General features: G+C 36.5%; 1 protein-coding gene and 1 long non-coding RNA gene across 3 annotated transcripts in view; one reads left to right on the top strand and one right to left on the bottom strand.

The window, feature by feature from the left end:
* Positions 1-15471, top strand: part of gabra3 (gamma-aminobutyric acid type A receptor subunit alpha3) — a 92071-nt gene extending 76600 nt beyond the window's left edge. The window contains exons 10-11 of one of the 2 annotated variants that reach the window (XM_077545704.1): positions 8722-8760; positions 8900-15471. In XM_077545704.1, coding sequence (XP_077401830.1) covers positions 8722-8760; positions 8900-9223 — 363 coding nt within the window. In that variant the 3' untranslated portion in view covers positions 9224-15471. The remainder of the gene's footprint in view (positions 1-8721; positions 8761-8899) is intronic. The other variant, XM_077545705.1, reaches the window with a different exon arrangement.
* LOC144035776 (uncharacterized) overlaps positions 1-21126 on the bottom strand; it is a 67467-nt gene that overhangs the window by 45611 nt on the left and 730 nt on the right. The window contains exon 2 of the long non-coding RNA XR_013288504.1: positions 20912-21007. This is a non-coding gene — a long non-coding RNA (uncharacterized LOC144035776). The remainder of the gene's footprint in view (positions 1-20911; positions 21008-21126) is intronic.

Below are 21126 nucleotides of genomic sequence, written 5' to 3'. Positions count from 1 at the left end.
GTACAGACACAGCATCCGTAACCCTGAAACAGTTGTGGTAAGGTTTATTATAGAATTTAGAAACAATCTAACATTTGTTGAAAACAAAAAAAAAAATGTAAAATGGAAGTGTAGTCTTATAGACGAAGAACAACTGAGCAGATGCTAATAGATGCCGGTTATTCACGGCACTTAAACAAATAAAAGCATCCAAGCCATACCAGACCAAAACTTTATGAGTTTTATAGTTGAGGTTTTCAGCATGGATTTAAAATGTCACGTCATCCTCGTTATCATCAAAAAGAACTGCTCGTTCCCTGACCAAAACCTTTTCATTAGAAAACTGCCCCGCTTGAAATTGTAACTCGAACTAAACCCATTTAGACAACAATGGACACCAACTGATCACTCGCTTATGTCAATTTTGAAATTAACAACTAGAGGACCCGCTCACGTGCTTTTGGTCTTATATTAGCACAACGCACACGTGCACACAATTAGGGAGCAAATGGGTGGCCACTCTTGTATTGGTCTTAAAAGGCTAAAGATTTAATTTCAGAGCAAAGCTTTCTTATTGAGCGTTTTTTTTTTTTTTTTCAAATTATAAAACTTTGCAAACTTCGCTGGCCTTAGAAAAAGAAAAAAGGAAAGTTCATGAAATTAAATCAAGATTTATAAAGTTTCATCTATGAATGCGGGCATCATTGTGATATCCCTCATTGTTATAATGTTGATGAAGTTATGATGGCAAAGACAAAACAAATATACGCTCCCCTCCAAAAGTCCTTTGTTGTTGATTTAAGATTGGATAGCGTTTAGTTGGTGTTTGTTTTGGGAGATTACACCCTTCAATGTCATCTGAGTCTTGGTTTTACGTCAGGAGCTCGACTTAGCCCGTCTCAAATCTTCCGCTTTTTCCCCTCCTGATGAACCCTTTTTTTGTTGTTTTGCGTCATTATCTTGAAGGATCTGCCGCTCAATTTGGTTGCATCTTGCTGTAGATAATTTTTGCTGCTGCCATCATGTGTTGCATTAATAAAGATTAACGACCTCCTGAGTTTCACAGATAAACTCGCGCGTGTTTGTGATAATGAACAGATGTTTTCTTTCTGAAAGCTTCAGCCTTTTTCCATCACTTTTGGTCTTCCAGCCTGACCTTCCTTTTTTTTTTTTTTCTTGCTAATGAGAGGTTTGCATCTTCTAGCGAGGACTTTGTATTTTTTTGTTCATGACAGCTTGTGCAAACAAGTAGATTGTGATAACGTTACTCTGGCCTTCTGGAGTTTTTTTTTTTTTTTTAACTGCCCTCTCAATGCTTCTGTGATCACTATTGGTGATTTTCTTAAACTCTACATCTTAATACAAGAGTATTTTTGTCTTCAATTCATTCTAATTGGTTGTATTGTTTATGTCCAATTTTATATTCTCTCAATGTATTTTTCATTCATAGACTGCGCTCTAGTTTTCCTCATATTAAAAATGGGTGGTGCAATTTTCTAAGTTGTTTTTCCAGATCAAGATGTATAAAAACTTGGAAATAATATTGATCCTTTATCTCATATTCATTTTTTTAGGTCAAACCAACATGTTTTCAGTCTATACAAGTAAATAGCACCACTGTTCCAATACTTTTGGAGGACAGTGTAAAACACAAACTTCAGTTTTTCTCGCCCAGTCAGTTTAGACTTTCTCAATGTTTGTTATGGGTTGTCATTTAGTGCTCCGAGAGGCAATATTGTGGTAAAACAAATGTTTGTTTACAGGAATGAAGCAGAGATAAAGAGTCAGGAAATGTTTTTTTTTTGTTTTCTTTCTAGATGCTTTGTCTTAATGGCACAAGTCTGCGCTCTCCGTGACTGTGCGGAGAATGTAGTTGTCATGATAGATAAACAAGAACCGGGTCACAATGGTAGACAAGACACACTCGCCCTTAATGCCCCGCAAGAATAAACTACTGGAAAGCAACATTTTTCTCTCTCTTTAGAAAAAAAAAACAGTAGGGGAGGGGATGTAAGGGGGAAAATATTGCCCTCAGTCATCAGAAGCAGAGTTTCAGCCAACGGAACCAAATGATGACTTCATTTCCCGCAGGCTCTTTTCTTTTTTAGGTCTGATATGGTGAGCTGTCGTCGAGTCAGCGTGTACTCATTTACTTTAGAGGTTACACGGCTTCGGTGGCGTGTAATTCCCTCTGGGTCGCTAAACAGTCTGTTTAACCAACGGGCTAATTAGCTCACCTCAAGTCAGCCGACAGTGTTATGCGGCAGGATGGAAGTCGTGCGTTTTCTTTGATAAGCCGAAGAGCGGCGCGGGATTTCGTCAGAGTTGATGGGAGCGTTTGGCCATTGCGCAATGGGGATGTCAACTTGATGCTAGTCTCACATGAACGCCTCGGGATGTCAGAATGGTGAAGAAGACATTGACGCTTGTGACCGCTTAAGCTAGTTGGCGTAGGAATTATTGCGCGCGAGCCTTGTTGCTGCACATCCTTCTACTGTATCAGCATTCCACATGAATAACTATGGAGGCGTGGAACTGGCTGCCAATGTTCAGGAAACATTTTTGACTGGCGAATACGTTCGAATGTATTTTTTATTTTATTTTTTTTATTTTTTTAAATTTTAATTTTTTATTTTATTTTTTATTTTTTTGGGGTTGTTTTTTCATGCACTCACACATTCACACTGTGGTGGCGGTAAGCTACTTAAGTAGTCACAGTTGCCCTGGGGCAGTCACATTTTTGACTGGCGAATACGTTCGAATGTATTTTTTATTTTATTTTTTATTTTTTTTATTATTTTTTTTTATTAATTTTTTTATTATTTTTTTTTTTGGGGGGGGGGGGGGGTTTTCATGCACTCACACATTTGGCGGTAAGCTACTTAAGTAGTCACAGTTGCCCTGGGGCAGTCACATTTTTGACGGGCGAATATGTTCGAATGTATTTTTTATTTTATTTTTTATTTATTTTATTTTATTTTATTTATTTTTTTTAATTTTTTTTTTTTGGGGGGGGGGGTTGTTTTTTTATGCACTCACACATTTGGCGGTAAGCTACTTAAGTAGTCACAGTTGCCCTGGGGCAGTCACATTTTTGACTGGCGAATACGTTCGAATGTATTTTTTATTTTATTTTATTTTAAATTTTTTAAAATTTTTTATTTTTTTTATTATTATTATTTTATTTTTTTTATATTTTTTGGGGGGGTTGTTTTTTCATGCACTCACACATTCACACTGTGGTGGCGGTAAGCTACTTAAGTAGTCACAGTTGCCCTGGGGCAGGCTGACGGAAGCGTGGCTGCCAGTGTGCGCCTACGGCCCCTCCCACCACCACCACTAAACATTCGCACCTTACCATACACCAGTGTGATTAGCACTGGAGGCAATGTGTGTTAAGTGCCTTGCCCAAGGACACAACTTGGGCAGAGCGGGGATCGAACATTCGACCTTCTGGTTACCGAACGACCGTCTCCACACCCTGAGCCATGGCCGCCAACGTTCGAATGTATTTAAATACGTTTGAACGTACACATAAATGCATTCAATCAAACAGACTCGCAAATGCGTTCGAACGTTCTTGTAGGCTAAATGCTACAAACATAGCATACTTTCCCATAATGCCACGGGGTATTACTTGCACAAGTCAATACCCCGTTGAATTATGGGAAAAATAATGCTGACCCTAAATCATGCACTGCAGACATAACGGTAAATTATAAAAGTTACGTATTTGCAAATACGTTTGAACGCCAGTCAAAAATGTTTACTCCACATTGGCACTTCAACTCTGTGGACCTTAAAAAATATACATGGGAAGTGAAAGCAGAAGAAAATGTAAAAGTCTGTGTCTCCTTTGCCATTTAAACTTTTTTAAATATGTTGTAATGTATCTCTCATTCAATTCATCTTTAATTAATTTGCTGGGGTTGAGATAACGGCTAGTTCTTAAAAAACAAACTTAACGTACATTTATGGGCCTTGCTCTGTGAAGTCATATTGGATATTTAAAGGGAATTCATTCATTAAAATTGGGCCTTAATTATTATTTGTCCATTAGTTAATTGAAATGTAAAACATAAGCAGATAATGAAATTACTTATGTAACTAGAGCAAATTCAAACAAAATGTAATTCATTAAATGGTAAACATACCGTAAGTCTCAAACTTGCGGCCCGGGGGCCATTGGTGGCTTACGGGAAGATTTTTTGTGGCCCCCTACTTGATATCAAAGTCTCACGTTTGCTCGGCCCACACTGTTGTTGCCCTGGGTGTTATTTGTTTTTTTTTTGTCAAGCGAAGGTCTGCTATAAAGCTACCAGATTTCCAATAACCTAAAATACACCGAATGAATGACTCAACTCACACTTGCATACAAATACCGGCGGCTATAATCAAATATGTCAAGGCGTCATCTCAAATCATAAAGAAGGTCAGACTATCGCAAGGCTCAGTCAAACACATCCACACAAAGAGTTCCAGACAACACTTGACATTAGGTGGCACAATCAGCCCTCAGGATGCTTAATCACCCCCCCCCCCCCCCAAAAAAAATCTGACATTTGCAGATGCAGATGCACCGTTTTTTACGTTATGTGCCAGACAACAGCCAAATCACAAGTACATAACTGAATTTTTGGCTGAAAATATGTACACTACTAAATGTATAATGTCTGAATGAGTCAACATTTTCCAGTGTAAATTGGGGGTTTTGGTTCAGTTAAGGTTGGAAAACAGTCAATTAGAAATCAATTGCAGCAGACAAGATCATTGGTGCTCGGAGTCAATGTCCGGGAAAAGACATTGGTTATCTAGAGGGCACTGTTGACTTGAATTGACTTGAGTTCGACTCCTTTAGGCCTTCTTCAGTTTTTGCGAGGAAAGTGAAAACAATTGAAGTCGGAAGGGAAAACAACAATTTAAAGTCATTGTGGTGTCTACTGCTGATAGCATTTGTCACAGCAGGCATTCCAAAACTCTATTTCTCATCTGCCCCCCCAGTTGATTTCAGTTGCCACAGTACAGTTTATGATTGTAAAACCCATAGTGTGGACGTCAATAGCTGTGTCAACATAACATAACATGGCCTCATCCCAGTGGGACAGTAATTAATTCAACAATAAAGAAAAGATGACACAGTAAGCAGAGGACAACAATAAAGGACTTCCAGCATTGTTAAGCGCATCAAGCAATTCTCTATCGACCAATAAACTAGCGATATTGTGTTAAGCACCACGCTTTACCTTACTTCGAGTTTAATGCTGGGATAAATGGATTCGTTACAGATGGCTTATTTTGATACCTTTTATATCTTTCGGCAATGAAAATGCAAGCGTGGACAGAACACGGCTGCTTGTTTTTTTTTTTCTGGAGAGCTCAGTATTGTTCATTCGGTAATTTTACCGATTTGACATGTCATCATCATTGCTCTCTTTTTTTATTTATTTATTTTTTATTTGTATATTTTTTATTTTTTATTCTTCTGGAGCGCTCAGTATTGTTCATTCGGTAATTTTACCGATTTGACATGTCATCATCATTGCTCTCTTTTTTTATTTTTTTTATTTTTTTTATTTTATTTCTTTAATCCAGAAAAAAAAAAAAGAACACGACTGCTTGGTAGAAACGAGACTTGAGATTTATACATGACAGCAAAAAAAAAGTGGCATACTGGAGCTCAGTGGCTGCATTGTGGCTTTCCAGATTACATTTTTGAGTGTATGCCAATATTAAGTGTAAAGTCTCAACAAAACACTCACTGATGAGAACTGCATAAAGAGATCCGCCATGAAGTAATTGCAACGGAAACAGGGGACATTAGTTATGCTAATTAAAAAAGATGGAGTGAAGGGAGGAGGAGGAAGGAAGCAAAATCAAATGAAGCTGAAAAAGTGGAGCAAAAATTAAAGCTGTGGCCTCAAAGTAGACTTAAAAATAGGGAGCACTGAAACGTCAACGTACTGTAGACTTTCTTTACAAATGGCAAGAGTGGGGGGAGGAAAGGTGGGAATATAATAACCACCTTGTTTTATGGTACTTTTGTTTTTCTCTTTTGGGTGCCATCTGTTATGATTACCACACGACATACTATACTAACAAATTTAATACATGTAATTAACATTATATAGTTGCATATGAACAGACTGTAACACAACAGTAGCATCATAGATGCATATTTAATACATGGTCATCAAGAAAGTTGCAAATATTCTTATTACATGGCATAATTCATACAACACACAATACAGTGGAACTATGGTAAAACGTAATTCAATTCAAGTGGCTGTTTGACCTCCAACTAAATTCTATTTCCCATGTAAGGCCCGTTGTATAGCCTATGCAGGTATTGTTTTACGTTATGTAACATTTTTACTTTCTTATGTGGTATAACAGGGTTAACTACTGTTAAAAGTTAACATGAAAAACCGAGACCTTCTCGGTTTTGAGTCCCCGAGTCCTGGCGGATTTCACCAGCCCCATTTGTTTTGTCCCACTTTTAGCCAGTCCCGTCAAGGCAGCGATTCATACGATGAACTGATTAAAATGGAATTTAACTGTTAAATTCCTTCACATTCACATTTGCGTCATACCGGAAGGAGAGCTCCTTCCTGCTTCTGTGTTAAAGAATCATGGGAAATGTAGTCAGGCCAAACGCGAGCTGAGCGTTTCTTGTAGTGCATTTTCGAAGCTACAAGGTGGGACGGCAAGGTATGTTGTGCCAATGTAGTGACCCCTGAAATTGTTTTTATCCCCTTGCAAAAAAAAAACATTTTTTTTTATTAATTCATTCACTGCCAGTGACGGCTATAGACGTCCAAAATTAATTTGAACTATTTCTGTTAGTTTAACATTTTTTCCACTTTTGTTAACAAGAGTATCAAAACCTAGGGAAAAAAATATTGTACATTTAGACCAGATATCAAATTTGTGATTAATCGTGAGTTAACTATTGAAGTCATGTAATTAATTACAATTAACAAAATGTAATTGCCCTAATTTTTTAAATATTTTTTTTATTTTATTATATATATATATATATATATATATATATATATATATATATATATATATATATATATATAATCAATATTTTTTCATAAAAATAAAAGATTATAAAAAATTTGGTCTTCAGGCGATTAAAAGTTTTAATTGTAATTAATCGCATGACTTTAATAGTTAACTCGTGATTAATCACACATTTTATATCTGTTCTGAATGTACAATAAAAACTTTTTTCTAGGTTTTCATACTCTTGTTAACAAAAGTGGAAAAAATGTTAAACTAATAGAAATAGTTCAAATGAATTTTTGACGTCTAAAGCCTTCAATGGCAGTGAATGAGTTAAAAAAAAATTAATTAAAAAAATATATATATACAAAAAGTGCTTACCTTCAACGATTGATACCTGCGCGGAGATGCAAAAGAAAGCCAGTTCTATAATCACTCGCAATCAGCATATGACTTGAGGTGCATTCAATGACCTCTCACACAGTAGGACATCTCAAACATCGATAGAAATACCGATTTAATGCACCGAACAGCAATGATTAGTATGTGAGCACATTGCAAAGGGTACGTGGGGAAAAAAAATAGAATTTTTTTTTGGGACGCACCAAAATCAGAACAGCTGCATGTCAACTTCCAGGGTAAAAACATTGCCACCACACCAGACCGAGCAAAAAAAAAGAATGGATAATGCCGAGCGCTTTGACTTGTTTAGCGCTGCTGAACTGGTAAACAAGTTACCATTTAATTAGCTAGCGTAACAACACAACCACTGGTCACCAGACTGAGTAGTGATTACAGTAAATTGTTCATCTTGGTGAGAACTTATTGTATATTCGATTTTTTGTTTTTCTCTGATTTCTGCGGTCACACAAAAGGAAGTGTTACCCTTAACTCTTTTTGATCAGATTAAAATCTCCTTGAGAATGCATTACATTCTGTTGGGGTTAGATTTTCTTAATGTTAAGGCGCAAAAAAAGATCTTCAATTGAAATTCTCATGGGTGTGAGAGGTGTGAAGACATCTTGACTCAGTTGCAGCCTCACACACACACACACTCACACACACACACACTGTATCCACTCCAGAAAAGTAAAACTTGCGCTGTGATCAATCTTGCTGCCCTACTTGTTCTCCCACACCGACTGTGTGCGCAGCACCATTCTGTGGCTGCCAGGATTATGAAATCATCCTATGCTAAGGTTTTGGTAAATAAGTGGATCCCTGTGCAAATTCACTATGACAGTTTGAAGCGTTCTTTCAGCAGAGACAGTCTAATGGTTTCTCTGTAGGAGTGCGAGGAAGTCAGCTTTTCTATCATATAGCCTGTGCCATGTTTGTTTTATCGTGAGGTTTTTTTTTTTTTTGCCTGAAGAGGCCTAGCTGCTTCCATTGATTTGTCAGACATGACTAAAGGCATTGTTGTTTTCTCTTCTTTTTTTTTTCCATTCATGCTCTATGCTGCAGCTGACAGCAATATCACAAGCCAACCCAGTTGAAGTGATGCAAATGTGATTTTTTTTTTTTTTTTTTTTTCAATTTCAGCACTTTTGAAAACATTTCACAGCTGAATATTATGGATATGACCTCTTTTTTTTTCTGCAATCAAACCTTGTATGATGCAGATTTAATTGACAGTGGTGTGAAATGTACAAGCTAGACACTGATGAATAGAGCATGTTGGGTAATTTTTAATATAATTGGTAAACTTTTTTTCTTTTCTACTTTTCTTTTCAGGAACCGTTTCAGGCTAACATGGCCAGGATTAACGATATGGTTAGGCTTTTGTTTTGCTCTTGTGTGTGTCGTGTCTCGTGGTGTTGCTTCTATTTCCTCTTTATGAGTTCAAATGGAAGTATTGTGGAGTCTGCTGCGTTTTCTCCTGACAACTTTTGCTGCCTTCTCTTCTTTTCAGAGAAGAGAATCGGCAACTCTCTCCAAAAAGGCAAACAACACTTTCAACATTGTTGGAACAACCTACGCCATCAACGTTGCAAAGGACCAAGGTTTAACAACCATTTCTAAGAGCGCCAGTTCCGGGGCGTCGGCCAAACACTCCTATCTCCATAAAATGGATGATCCCTACACAGAAGCCAAGAAGTCTTACAACCGAGTCAGCAAAGTGGACAAGATTTCACGCATCATTTTCCCTGTCCTTTTCTTCATCTTCAACTTGGGTTACTGGGCCACATATGTCAACAGAAAGCCCGCTATCATAGAGGCAAACAACCTCAACTGAAATTGGATCAAAAGTCAATCTTGAATGAGTTCAACAATGAAGGGTAGACAGGTTTGCTGGGAAGCCATGAACATCTTAACGTGTACGCGTGTGTGTGTCCGTGCAAGTATGTGTATGCGTATAGTGGTGCCGAACTTCAGAACTTAGGAATGTTGCTTGGTTGATTTATTTATTGACTTGCTTATTTATTTATTTAGCAAGCTTCATTTTCATTTGTGAGTGAGCTTCAAGTGCAATCACAAGTGAAGTTATTTTTCTGTATTAAAAACACGTAATTTTATTTATTTATTTTTTTTGGGGGGGGGGTGAAAATGGATCAATGGAATTTCAATTAATGTCGATGCGGAAATTGTTTTTAATATGAGTTAATTGAGTTACGAGCTTGGTCAATGAATGCATTGAACTTGTATGTCAAGGTACCACTATACATATATACACATATACATATATATGTATACATACATATATATATACATACATACATGTACTCTATGTATACATAGGGGCCGAAACCTTGTACCTCCAAAAATGGCCAATTTTCAGCAGACCCCAAAAACGCCATGTTTATTCAGCCATTAACATTGCATTGTCAAAGAGAGCAAGGCATTATCACCACTTTGTATTAGTCAATAATTTGTAAAAAAAAATAAAATAAACAAATAACACCCAAACATGTGGACTGACCAATAGTATAGGTTTTGGAAAATATATATTTAACAAAATGTGATTTATGAGGTTTCGGCCCGACGCCACCGATATATATGCATTTGGGTATATACACATATATTTAGATATATATGCATATATACGTGTGCGTGTGTGTGTGTGTGTGTGTGTGCAATCTCATTAAATCCAATCAGAGCTGCCTTTACAAAGATAATATTGCACCAGAGATGGTGATTAATGTAGTGCATCATGCACCATATTCATATTATTTTAATATCCTCTCTCTCATATAGCTTAACAAGGTAACTAAAATATTAGAAACGTGTGTCACTATGATGCTATTTTGCACCACAACAAACTACAATTCCTAACATGCTGGTGTGTGCACGCTATAGCTCTCTTACGGCGTCAATTAAAGATGACCTAATTACTTCCAACAAGTATGAAGGCTTGAAGTATTATTTTGATTGTCATTTGATGATTAATTTGTTAGCACCATTATGCTAAATTACACAAAATTGCCTATTCAGCTTTATGGAGTGGAATCAGTACAAGCGCCAAAATGTCATGGAATATTGTAGTGAAGTGGCAAACAAGAACCAAATTTTGATGCTGGCTAGTTTTATTTTGGTGTGTCATCAAATGGAACTAACAAAAAATGTCACTGCCCATCATTTGTAACATTGTAAAGTGTCACGTCATAGCCATGAAGCAGGAATTACCATATTAACTACTAGGAATTAGCATGCTATAACTAATCCTTGTATATGGGCATACTTGTAGTTATCTTTGTAAAGGCGGCATTTTTTGAGAGTGTGAAATATTTTTGTGAGTTTACCGTGTATTATGAGTGCGTTTGTGTTATATTTTGCTCATCCATAAAGATGCAGGGCAAACGCTCACCTATAGGCGACCTTTGCGGGCGTATGTTATCACAAGACCCCCTTTTACACAGCTCGACAATTTGCTGTCACTATTATGCTATTATATCTTGTGTTTCCAAAAGAAAGGCAACAAAAATGGTAGTAACAGCACCTGTAGGTCTGTGTAAAATGGTGCAAGTGGATATAGCGGGAAAACTCAGTAAGCTAGCTTAAGTCCCAGACCGGTATGGCGTCAAGCTAGCTTTGTTCTGTACAATGTAAACAAGCAAAGCGGCATAATGGAAGACTCACGTCTACTGTGATGTTATACAATCTCTGTGACAAAAAAAAAAAAAGTTGCATTTGTTTTCTTTTCTCATTTACAGTAGCTCTGGCCCTGTCTGCTGTTGTAACAAAGTAGTCCATTGCTGTATCTTGACTGCTTGTCATTTTTGTAAAATAGTGAAACTGTGTTTTCTTTTTCTCTGTTTTGCAAGCATGTGGTTCCGTTTTGTCATTGTTGCTAACCAATGAAGACAAGAATTAATGACATGCATGCACACACACACACACAGATTATGCAGGGACACAATAGAAGACACCCAAGGAGCTGTTTTGTGGTTGCTTAACTGTGGTCCGGTACCGAGGGCAGCCTATATGGTTCCATAGGAACATCATTAATAATCTTCAGTGTCTGGCCTTCAGCTCAAGCTGAATCTCATCAGGGCCAATGCGGTATCATCTGGAATTGCTTTTCGCATCCCATGGGGGCAGCCTGTGCATTTTCAAGTCCAGCGCGCTCGAGCTGGCTGACTGTGTTTGGTTAAATAGGAGCCAAGTGCCTTGGTGAACATACAGATGACATAAACAGAGCAAAAAAAGGTATTGTCACACACATCTACAGCACGCATGTACAAAATAGGTCGGTGTGTATATCAGAAGAGGTGGTCGCGCTTGGTGGCTGTACTCAACCCACCCGCAAACTAAGTATGGGTTTGAGGCATATTTGTGTGAAGGTGGACCGACGACTTACTGTGACAAGACGACACAAAAGTGATTATAGGATTCCACATTTTATTTTGTGCTTTTCACAGTCGTAACGAAATGCCATTATTACCTCAAATTGAAGCTCAGTTTTTTTTTCTGTTTGTCATAGAAATTAAAAGGGAAAGTCAACTCAAACATTTTCTTTACAATATGTTCTAGGCGGCTCCACTAGTCTAAACACTATTTTGATAAATATTGTGTTTGTGGAAGATGGGTCAAGCAGCAAAATCCACCATTTTATTCATCTTAGGGAGCAGCCATTTTGCCAGTTGCTGTTTTCTGAGGCTGAGCCATGATTGGTTGTTAGCAAGCGTAGTGTCATTTTCAGTCGATAGCAAGTGGCAAAATGACCCACCCCCCCCCCCCCCCGAGTTGGATTAAAAAAATGGTGGGTTGTGCTGCTTAACTCATATTCCACAAACGCAATGTTAATCAGAATGCCTTGCCATATAATTATTGTAAAGAAAATTTTGGGGTTGACTTCCTCTTTAAATAAACACGAACGGATGATTTTATACATTAAATATCATTAGGAAAAAAAGAAAAAAAAATGCTTATACAAAAGCAATGTTTTTACTCATGTTATACTTTTGCCTTTTTAATACTTTGATTGTGTGAAGTGTCTTTGATTTTTGCACCGGTTGTACAACTTTTCTGTTTTGTAGTCGACAAACGTTCGTCTATTATACAAATCGGGATTATAAATCTTATCATAGTTGTGATGGAGAAAAATACATGTAGTTTGCTCACATAGTACATTTAACAATTTGAACCAATGTTTTCATATCTTCAACTGAACATTATTTTCCCTTGGGAGAGGTAACACCTAAGATCCACTATGAGTTTTTCTTTCATTCTAGAAATGATGCACCATGCTAATTGTTAAAAAAAACAAAAACATATTTTGAAATCATCTTTAGTGGTAAGTGAAAGAATAATTAGTAGTTTGTGTTATGGCCGCTCTTGAAGTGGTCTTACAGCTCACAAAACGGTATATGCAGTATTACACTCAAGTAGCTCTTCGTGTCTGTGTTCTTGTGGTTCGGCCAATTTACTCGTCGGTGACCCACTCGCAGCCCCAGAGACACCGTCATAAATTATTAATGCATATTTATGTGATGTTCATTTACACCGACAAGGTTATGAAAGTGCTTTTACCCTCATTTGCCAGCATGCACATTTTATGAGTCTGCTTTACCTGCAGCTCAGTAACAAATATAATGTTTAATGAAGTTCCTTCCTCGCTAACGTGACTCAGAACATATTTTAATAGCGACTACAAAGTCAAAGTGGAGGATGTTGCCAGACTACAGTGATCAATAGATAACTTGCAAGCCATTATTTAAATATTTTTGGGGTCACGTCATGTGGTGACAGGTGGCATTGGTCTTAGCGACTCCACCCCTGCAGGGATTTTAAATTATTCGACTCTCTTGTTAATTATGCATTGTGTAGGACTGAAATGAACCATTCCATCTCTCAGAGCAAGTGTCAAAAGTCTCCTGGTGTCCTCCGAGTGGATCTCAGAAGCCTGTGAGTAGTAACTCTTGTATTCATTTCAAAACACACCGAATCGAATGCAACGGCATTAAAGTCATTGCAAAACACGTTCACATCATGGGTGATGGATGTTACTAAAAAATTATGAATTTAATTTGGAAGGACAAAATATATATATATATATATATATATATATATATATATATACATAAAATATATATCTTTTTATCAACATTTTGCAACACTGTATATACTACATTATATTACAGTTTCTAGTTAGAAATCTTAAAATACCAATATATAATTCTTTGGACAATTTAAAGTCTCTGTCCTCCAAGTGGATCTCAGAAGCCTGTGAGTAGTAACTCTTGTATTCATTTCAAAACGCACCGAGTCGAATGCAACGGCATTAAAATCATTGTAAAACATTTTCACATCATGGGTGATGGATGTTACTAAAAATTTATGAATTTAATTTAATTTGGAAGGACAAAAAATAATAATAATAATAATTATATATATATATATATATATATATATATATATATATATATATATTTTTTTTATCACAATTTTGCAACACTAGAAATCTTAAAATACCAATATATAATTTTTGGGACATTTTATACAGTATTATTTTCACTGATATGAGGTGGTATATCAAGAGAATTATTCAGTTTGTGATTAAATTGTACAGCCGGCATTGTATTGGGAGTACAATAACGAGAGACAACAAAAGTTGTGTCAAACAATTGGCCCAACAAAGATGATAGTTCTGCGTCAGACGTACCTTATTTAGCGTCAGTTGGGAATTGTTAAAATGTTGGAGAGCCCGAGAAAGCGACTGATTGAGGACTTGGTAGACACATCACAGAATAATATCCCAGCAATCTCCAGGTACTGTACTATGCAAAACTTGCCTCCTGGGGAGGACAGCAGGAAGAGGATGGCATCAGAGCAATCTGATTTGACACTTAGTATGTTTATAATAATAATAATAATGATGTGTTCTTTAAAAATATATATATATTAAAAAAGTGGGAAAATAACATCTTTTGACACCCACTGATGTAATCTTGAATAAGATAGACTGTGCTGGTATACCAAAAGATGGGTTTGGCAAGTGTACACTGATATCTATGTATGTCTTTATGCAAACACACGATTATAGCCGTTTTTTTCTTTTTTTTTTATAAACAGTACAGTATCACAGATTAGCATTTGCTGCACAACTTGTTTGTCCATTTACGGGCGGCCTCTCAACATTTGCCTTCTACATCTTATTTATGCAGTATAGTCTACATTTGTGATTCTGTCATGAACATGTTTAGCCCAGAAATCATTCCAATGATTAACATTGAAATGTCCGAACTGAAATGAGAGTCAGTGTTTTTGGTCAACTGGATTCGACTGCATTGTTGATGTACTACTTTTGAGTTTTATCTGTTTTGACAGTTATTTTCCCGCAGGGCCAGAGTTATCTATAATGGAACCATGTCATTGCACCAAGACACATTATACTTAAAAGCATATAAAAAAAATATATAAAGATATTTATGCTATTTAGTGCCGCTTATGGTTTATACCAGATAACCTCTAAGATGTTGATGCAATTTTTTTGATGGGTAGAGCGCCATATACAGATATTATATTAAATAACAACACTTGATAGTTGAGGAAAATGTTACAAAGTTGTGAATTTGTAGATATTGTGGATTCAATTCCAATAGTTTGTGAATATGGATATGTCACGTCATTTATTTTTAAATCTGATACGTAGCGCTGTCCAACATTCAGCTCTGTAACACTGCGTGTTATAGTGTTTTGACGACATGCGGTAGATACTATTCATGAGTCTACTTACAAGATCCGTACCTTGTGTGCACTTGTTTTCGAAACTTAACTGTGAATTAGCAGACGTTTGCAAGCAGAGTTGTACATGCTGTGTTCTCTCTCCTGCAATTCCACTGCATGTCTCTACGCATCGAGCGATAAAAGACTTCCTCCACAAAGACAGCTCCGGGAACATACCGTAGTGGACTCTGTATTGTTATTGGGAAGTGGCTCTCTATGTGCTCAGTGACTGGACTCTATGTTGACTTCTCTCGTTCATGTGCTTACTGTAATGAGATGTAGCAAACGGAAATTGAAATTAAAGGATGTTGTATTTTGTCTTGGTGTTCTACTTTTTGGTCCCCGTGAACATATTTGAGTCATGTGAAATGTATATTTCATCTCCGAGGCGTTTGCCATTTTCTGCTGTGCATAACGAGCATTCTACAACTTTTTGTATTTTTTTTTTCTGGAGAGCTCGGTAATTTTACCGATTTGACATGTCATCATCATTGCTCTCGCTCTTTTTTTTTATATATATATTTTTTAAATAATTTTTATTTTGTATGTGGGTACGTGTATGTGCATGTGCGTGTGTATTCATTAGTTCACCTAAAAAATAAAAAATAAAAATCCCATACCGTTCACCTAAAACGAACACTTCCAGCCAGAGTCGTGAGGCCGTCAGGAGACCCGAGGAAGGACCAAAGATACAAATTTATTTTAGCCCCTCTACGGCATTTCCCATTTAAATTACCGGAGCATTAAGCTAGGGGACTTATATTATATTATATCAGGAGACCCGAGGAAGGACCAAAGAAAAGCATTTTACAACTTGACATTGATTCATTGCTGAAAGCCACACGGTGTAATATGAAAGCTAAGTACAAGGAAACAAAATAAACACAAATATATGTATGTTTTTAATTTTTCATGAACATTAAAAAAAAAAAAAGTAATAGAAGCAATAGCTAAAGTCGGGATAGGATTTGCTTTTAATGGTTTCACACAATAACATTGTATCAGAAGTTGTGGTTGTAATCATACACATAATAATGTATTTATGCATTTAAAGTAAAAGCTACACATTCTTGACACCTTTTCTCTGACAAATTTGGATGGAGTGAAAGAAAAGTACACTTTAATTAGTACAGTGTAATACCATTAGCCACCAGGGGGCGAAGAGCAGAAAGAAAGTAGCATCAGAGAAATCTGATTAGGATGTTTCAAGCGACACCATGACATCACTTGTCATTGACAGAACAAGTGGATCTTGATTCAACCTCATGAGCTGAGACAACTTGAGCCCAAATACTCATCAATCCAATTTACAGGTTCTTCGTGTGTTGAGTATGACTTTAAAAGTCACTATTTTGGTCCCGTTGCTTTCACTTGACAGATGTGCTGGTCCCTCAAGGTTCTATCCTGGGACCCTTCTTTTTCATTACCCACTTGCTGCCGCTAGGTCGTGTTATACCGCTTCGTTTTTTTATTTTTATTATTCATACAACTGAACTACAAATGGGTATTGTTTGCCAAAATCAAGATCCGATGACTCCTTAAACGTGGGTTCAAATAGTCACTCTCAGATATTAGCGGAGGTCAAAACACAAACTTGAACATGAAAACGAAGAAAATCACATTTTATTTTTGTTCCCCCATAGTCGGTGAAAGTAAGTAGTACCGACACCAATATTAATAACTGACAAATACTGAACAGAAACTGATCAATACATTGATTGATTTTCTCTATATCCTTGTTACGGCCTTGAGTGAGGCGGAGCCTATCCCAGCTGAATATGTGTGAGACTGTACTGGTCACAATAGGCCTACAGGTCAAGATTATTTTAGAGTTAAAATTACTAATATAATTGGGAGATGGAACAACAACCATACATAAAAAAGTGGCTAATGCAGTGGTTGTTCAGAGAACACTTGAATTTGAACGCCAAGTCCAAGAGACTGCGCCACTGCCCCCAGTCATGGGTTCAATGGCATGTGACTTCAAATGAGAAGAAACAAATTGTAGCATTTCAGTTAGCCAGTGGAATTGATTGTATTCAGAATGTACATGGTTGACATTTACCTTGTAAGTTCCTGCAAGTAATCCACACCGGGGGGGGAAATGCTCTTCAAATCACATTACACACAAGAGCAGATGTGCTACAAGCGCACAAACTTCCTTTGGAGAAGGTAAAATAGAATTGAAAGAAAAGTAATGAAATTAACTCATTCACTGCCATAAATTAATTAAAAAAAAATAGATCATTAAAATTAGGGGCAAAAGGCGATTAAAAATTATTATTTTTACGCATGACTTCACTAGTTAACTCACGATTAATCACAAATTGTATATCTGTTCTAAATGTAAAATAAAAAAATTCTAGATTTTCATACTACTGTAAACAAAAATGGGGGAAGAAAAGTAAAACTAATAGAAATAGTTCAAATTAATTTTTGACGTTTATAGCAGTAAACGGCAGTGAATGATTTTTATTTTTTTTTTAAAGAAAGAAAATACTATTAAAAATTCGGGGCGTCAGGCGATTAAAGTTTTTTGGGTAATTAATCGCATGACTTCACTAGTTAACTCGCGATTGATCACAAATTTCATATCTGTTCTAAATGTGCAAAAAAAAATTACTAGCTTTTCATACTGAAAAAAAAAATGTTAAACTAGTAAAAATAGTTAAAATTAATTGTTGACATTTATAACCGTCAACGGCAGTGAATGAGTTCAAAAGGAAGTCAACTCCAAAATTTTCTTCACAATATTACATATTTTCTATGCTGCCCCACTAGTTTAAATACGTTTTTCAGATTAATATCTACTTTGTGAAATATTAATTAAGCATCAAAAATCCACCCGTTTTTATCCATTTTAGGGGGGCAGAGCTATTTTGCCACTTGCTGTCGACTGAAAATGACCTCACAGATGCTCAGCGCTCAGGTCATGGCCAATCACGGCTCAGCTTGCGAACGTCACATTACCAAACTCAGAAACAGGTCAGCCGTGATTGGTCGTTACCAGAGCGCTGAGCAATTGTGATGTCATTTTCAGTAAAGGTTCAAAGCAGGAGAAAACTTGGTAGCCTGAGGCAACTGCGCAATCTGGTGAGTCATGGATATGGAGCCTAACCCCGGTGTACGTACTGTGGCATTGAGATAAGAGATTTTTAAAAAAATAAAAATAAAATAAAAAAAGAGAGCAATGACGATGACATGTCAAATTGGTAAAATTACAGAATGAACAATAATACAGAGCTCTCCAGAAAAAGAAAAAAAAATAATAATAATAATAATAAGAGATGGGTGTGCAAGTGAATTGGATGAGTGATCAGGAAGGACAAGCATTTTTTTTTTTTTGAGAGCTCAGTATTCTATAGTTCATTCGATAGTCTTAGCGATTCAACATGTCATCATCATTGCTCTTTTTCTTTCTTCGTTTGATTATGATTGCATTTAGGCTATCACTGATGTAAAGGAGACAGACGTGGTGGATTTCAATGCAAAAAAAAAAAAAAGACGATTACATTATTGTTAGTAGTAGCAGTAGCATAGCAATAGTGTCCTGTTGGCAGTTATTTACCATAAAGCATCTCTTTTGTCCATGACTTCTATTGGAGCTGCTACTTTTTTTATTAAATGCCACGTACCTCCCTCAAATGAAGCAACTGTCTAAATTATCATTAAAATTAAAATAATTGTCTCACTAAAAATTATTCCATTCTCTCAGACCTACTCGAACGTGTGTTTGATGGCTTACCCATTATGTCGGCCTGGAATTGCCTCATAATGTCATAACCATAAACCAGGGAAATAACTGGAGTGCAGGGATCATGCAAGAGATGACAAGTTCACAATAAAAGTAATTGCTTGAAAATAATGACTTCGCACAGAAGGCTGTAAGCAGTGACAAAGAGTTCGAACAGGAGAAGTGGGTAAACACTTCAGAGAGGGAGTCAAAACACGAATTATAAATGTTAAAGCAAATGAGACAAATATGTTGCTTAGTCTCATGAAATGTATGCACAGTACTTGTGTATAAGACTATACGTCCTTGACATTAACAAACCGCCAAATGCAGCTGTATTTCAGCAGTCATGGGTAACACAGCTCCACCCACTGGTCGGTTGAATTTTATGTTTATCATTAATTCTTGTGTAAAAGCCCCGATTACTCAATAAAATAATCAATAGGATAATCGATTTTTGGCAATAAAATACAGCCTGGCATTTTAGTTACATTTTTAGCTTCAAGGAAAGGGCAAAAAATAGACCTATTGAATTGATACATTGCAAATCTACACACTATAAAAACTACAACACCCCACAAATTAACTTAAGGTGTTAAAAACTATTCTATGCACCAATATATATATATATATATATATATATATATATATATATATATATACACCAGTGCCCCCTAAATTGTTATGGCCTTTTCGCACTGCACTTAACACAGCGCAGTACATTGACAACCAACCCATTCATAATGTATGTGCTGCCATGACACACTAACGCAGCACCGTGCCACAGAGGCTGGGCATGAGGTGGGTGCCGCAAAACCCATGTGTTATATGTGTTTTGGTTGGGTCAGCACCTTTACCAGGATTTGTATCCTTGCCAACAACACAGCCTGCTACTGCGTCACTGGAAGTTTGAACTTTCACTTTTCTTTTTGGAACAGTGAAAATATTGTTAGCAAATCGCCAGGTGTCAAAGCCTATTTTATACAAAAGTGTTGTAAATTCACTTTTTAAAAAAAGTGGACTGTGAAAATTGGCGGAGCAAAGAAGAATACCACATTATGCTGATACAAATACACTGACGAGCATGTTTATGCTACTCTTGATGTGTTGACTGAATTCAAGTTAAATGCTGAAGCTTTCACACATGTGTTTTCTCTGATCTATATCACGAATATAAATCTCGAACATGTTTGATAATGATTTTCTCACCGGGGACCAATTAAAGGGAAATTGATACTTAGGAGGGGGTTGTTCCACATCATTTGCAGTTTTTATGAATCGTGTGTAGTATAAACTGGGTTGCTTTAAAAGCATAAATAATTAATAGCAACATGAGTTTGAAGAGGAAGTCAACCCAAAAATGTTCAATACAATATGTTCTATGCAGCCACACTAGTCTAATCATGGCATTCTTAATCATAATAATAATAATAATAATGGTACATTTTATTTGTAAAGCACGTCATATTTGACATCAAACCTCAAAGTGCTACAGTGAGTAAACATAAAACACATAATAAAACCAATGTATTAAAACCAATTAAAAAAATATTATTATCATTATTAATACAGGAATATGAAATAAGAAGCAAAACCCACCTGTTTTTATCCATCTCAGAGGGCGGCCATTTTGCCACTTGCTGTAGACTGAAAATGACACCACAGTTGCACAGGGCACAGGTAACGACCAATCACAGCTCAGTTTGTGAAGTCACATGACCCAACCCAGCCAGCGCAACTGTGATGTCATTTTCAGTCGACAGCCATTAACGAAATGCCCCCCCCCCCTCACCCCCTCACCCAATGAAAATACATATAACAATTTTTACAGTTCATAAGTTGAGTCATTATACTGTTTGTTTGCATGTTGGAAGCACTTTAGCCAAGTAATTAATAGAAGAATATTTATTTGAGATCAGGTTTTGTTGGTAATCCAAGAACCATGTTGAATAAAACACTGCATTTTCATAAGTAGATAAGGTTTGTGCTGGTATGCAGAGTGTGTGTCTTCATTTTAATTTTTACCTGTGAAAATTGTAGGTAATTTCTTTGAGCCCGGCCTGATGACAGGAGCGTCACTTGAGGATAGGTCACCAGATGGGGCAGCTGCGTCATCTGTCTCTAATAAAAGTAACATCAAGTGATACAGGTAAAGTGAAACGTGCATCTGTTTCTAGACTTTCTAAATAAAGCTTCACATTCCAAATGAGATATATTTTGTTTGCATTTCAGGAAATAAA

This window comes from Vanacampus margaritifer, chromosome 16 (assembly GCF_051991255.1).
Source record: "Vanacampus margaritifer isolate UIUO_Vmar chromosome 16, RoL_Vmar_1.0, whole genome shotgun sequence".
Lineage (NCBI taxonomy): Eukaryota > Metazoa > Chordata > Actinopteri > Syngnathiformes > Syngnathidae > Vanacampus > Vanacampus margaritifer.
The sequence above is the reverse complement of the archived record's forward strand: the minus strand, read 5'-3'. Positions and strand labels throughout refer to the sequence as shown.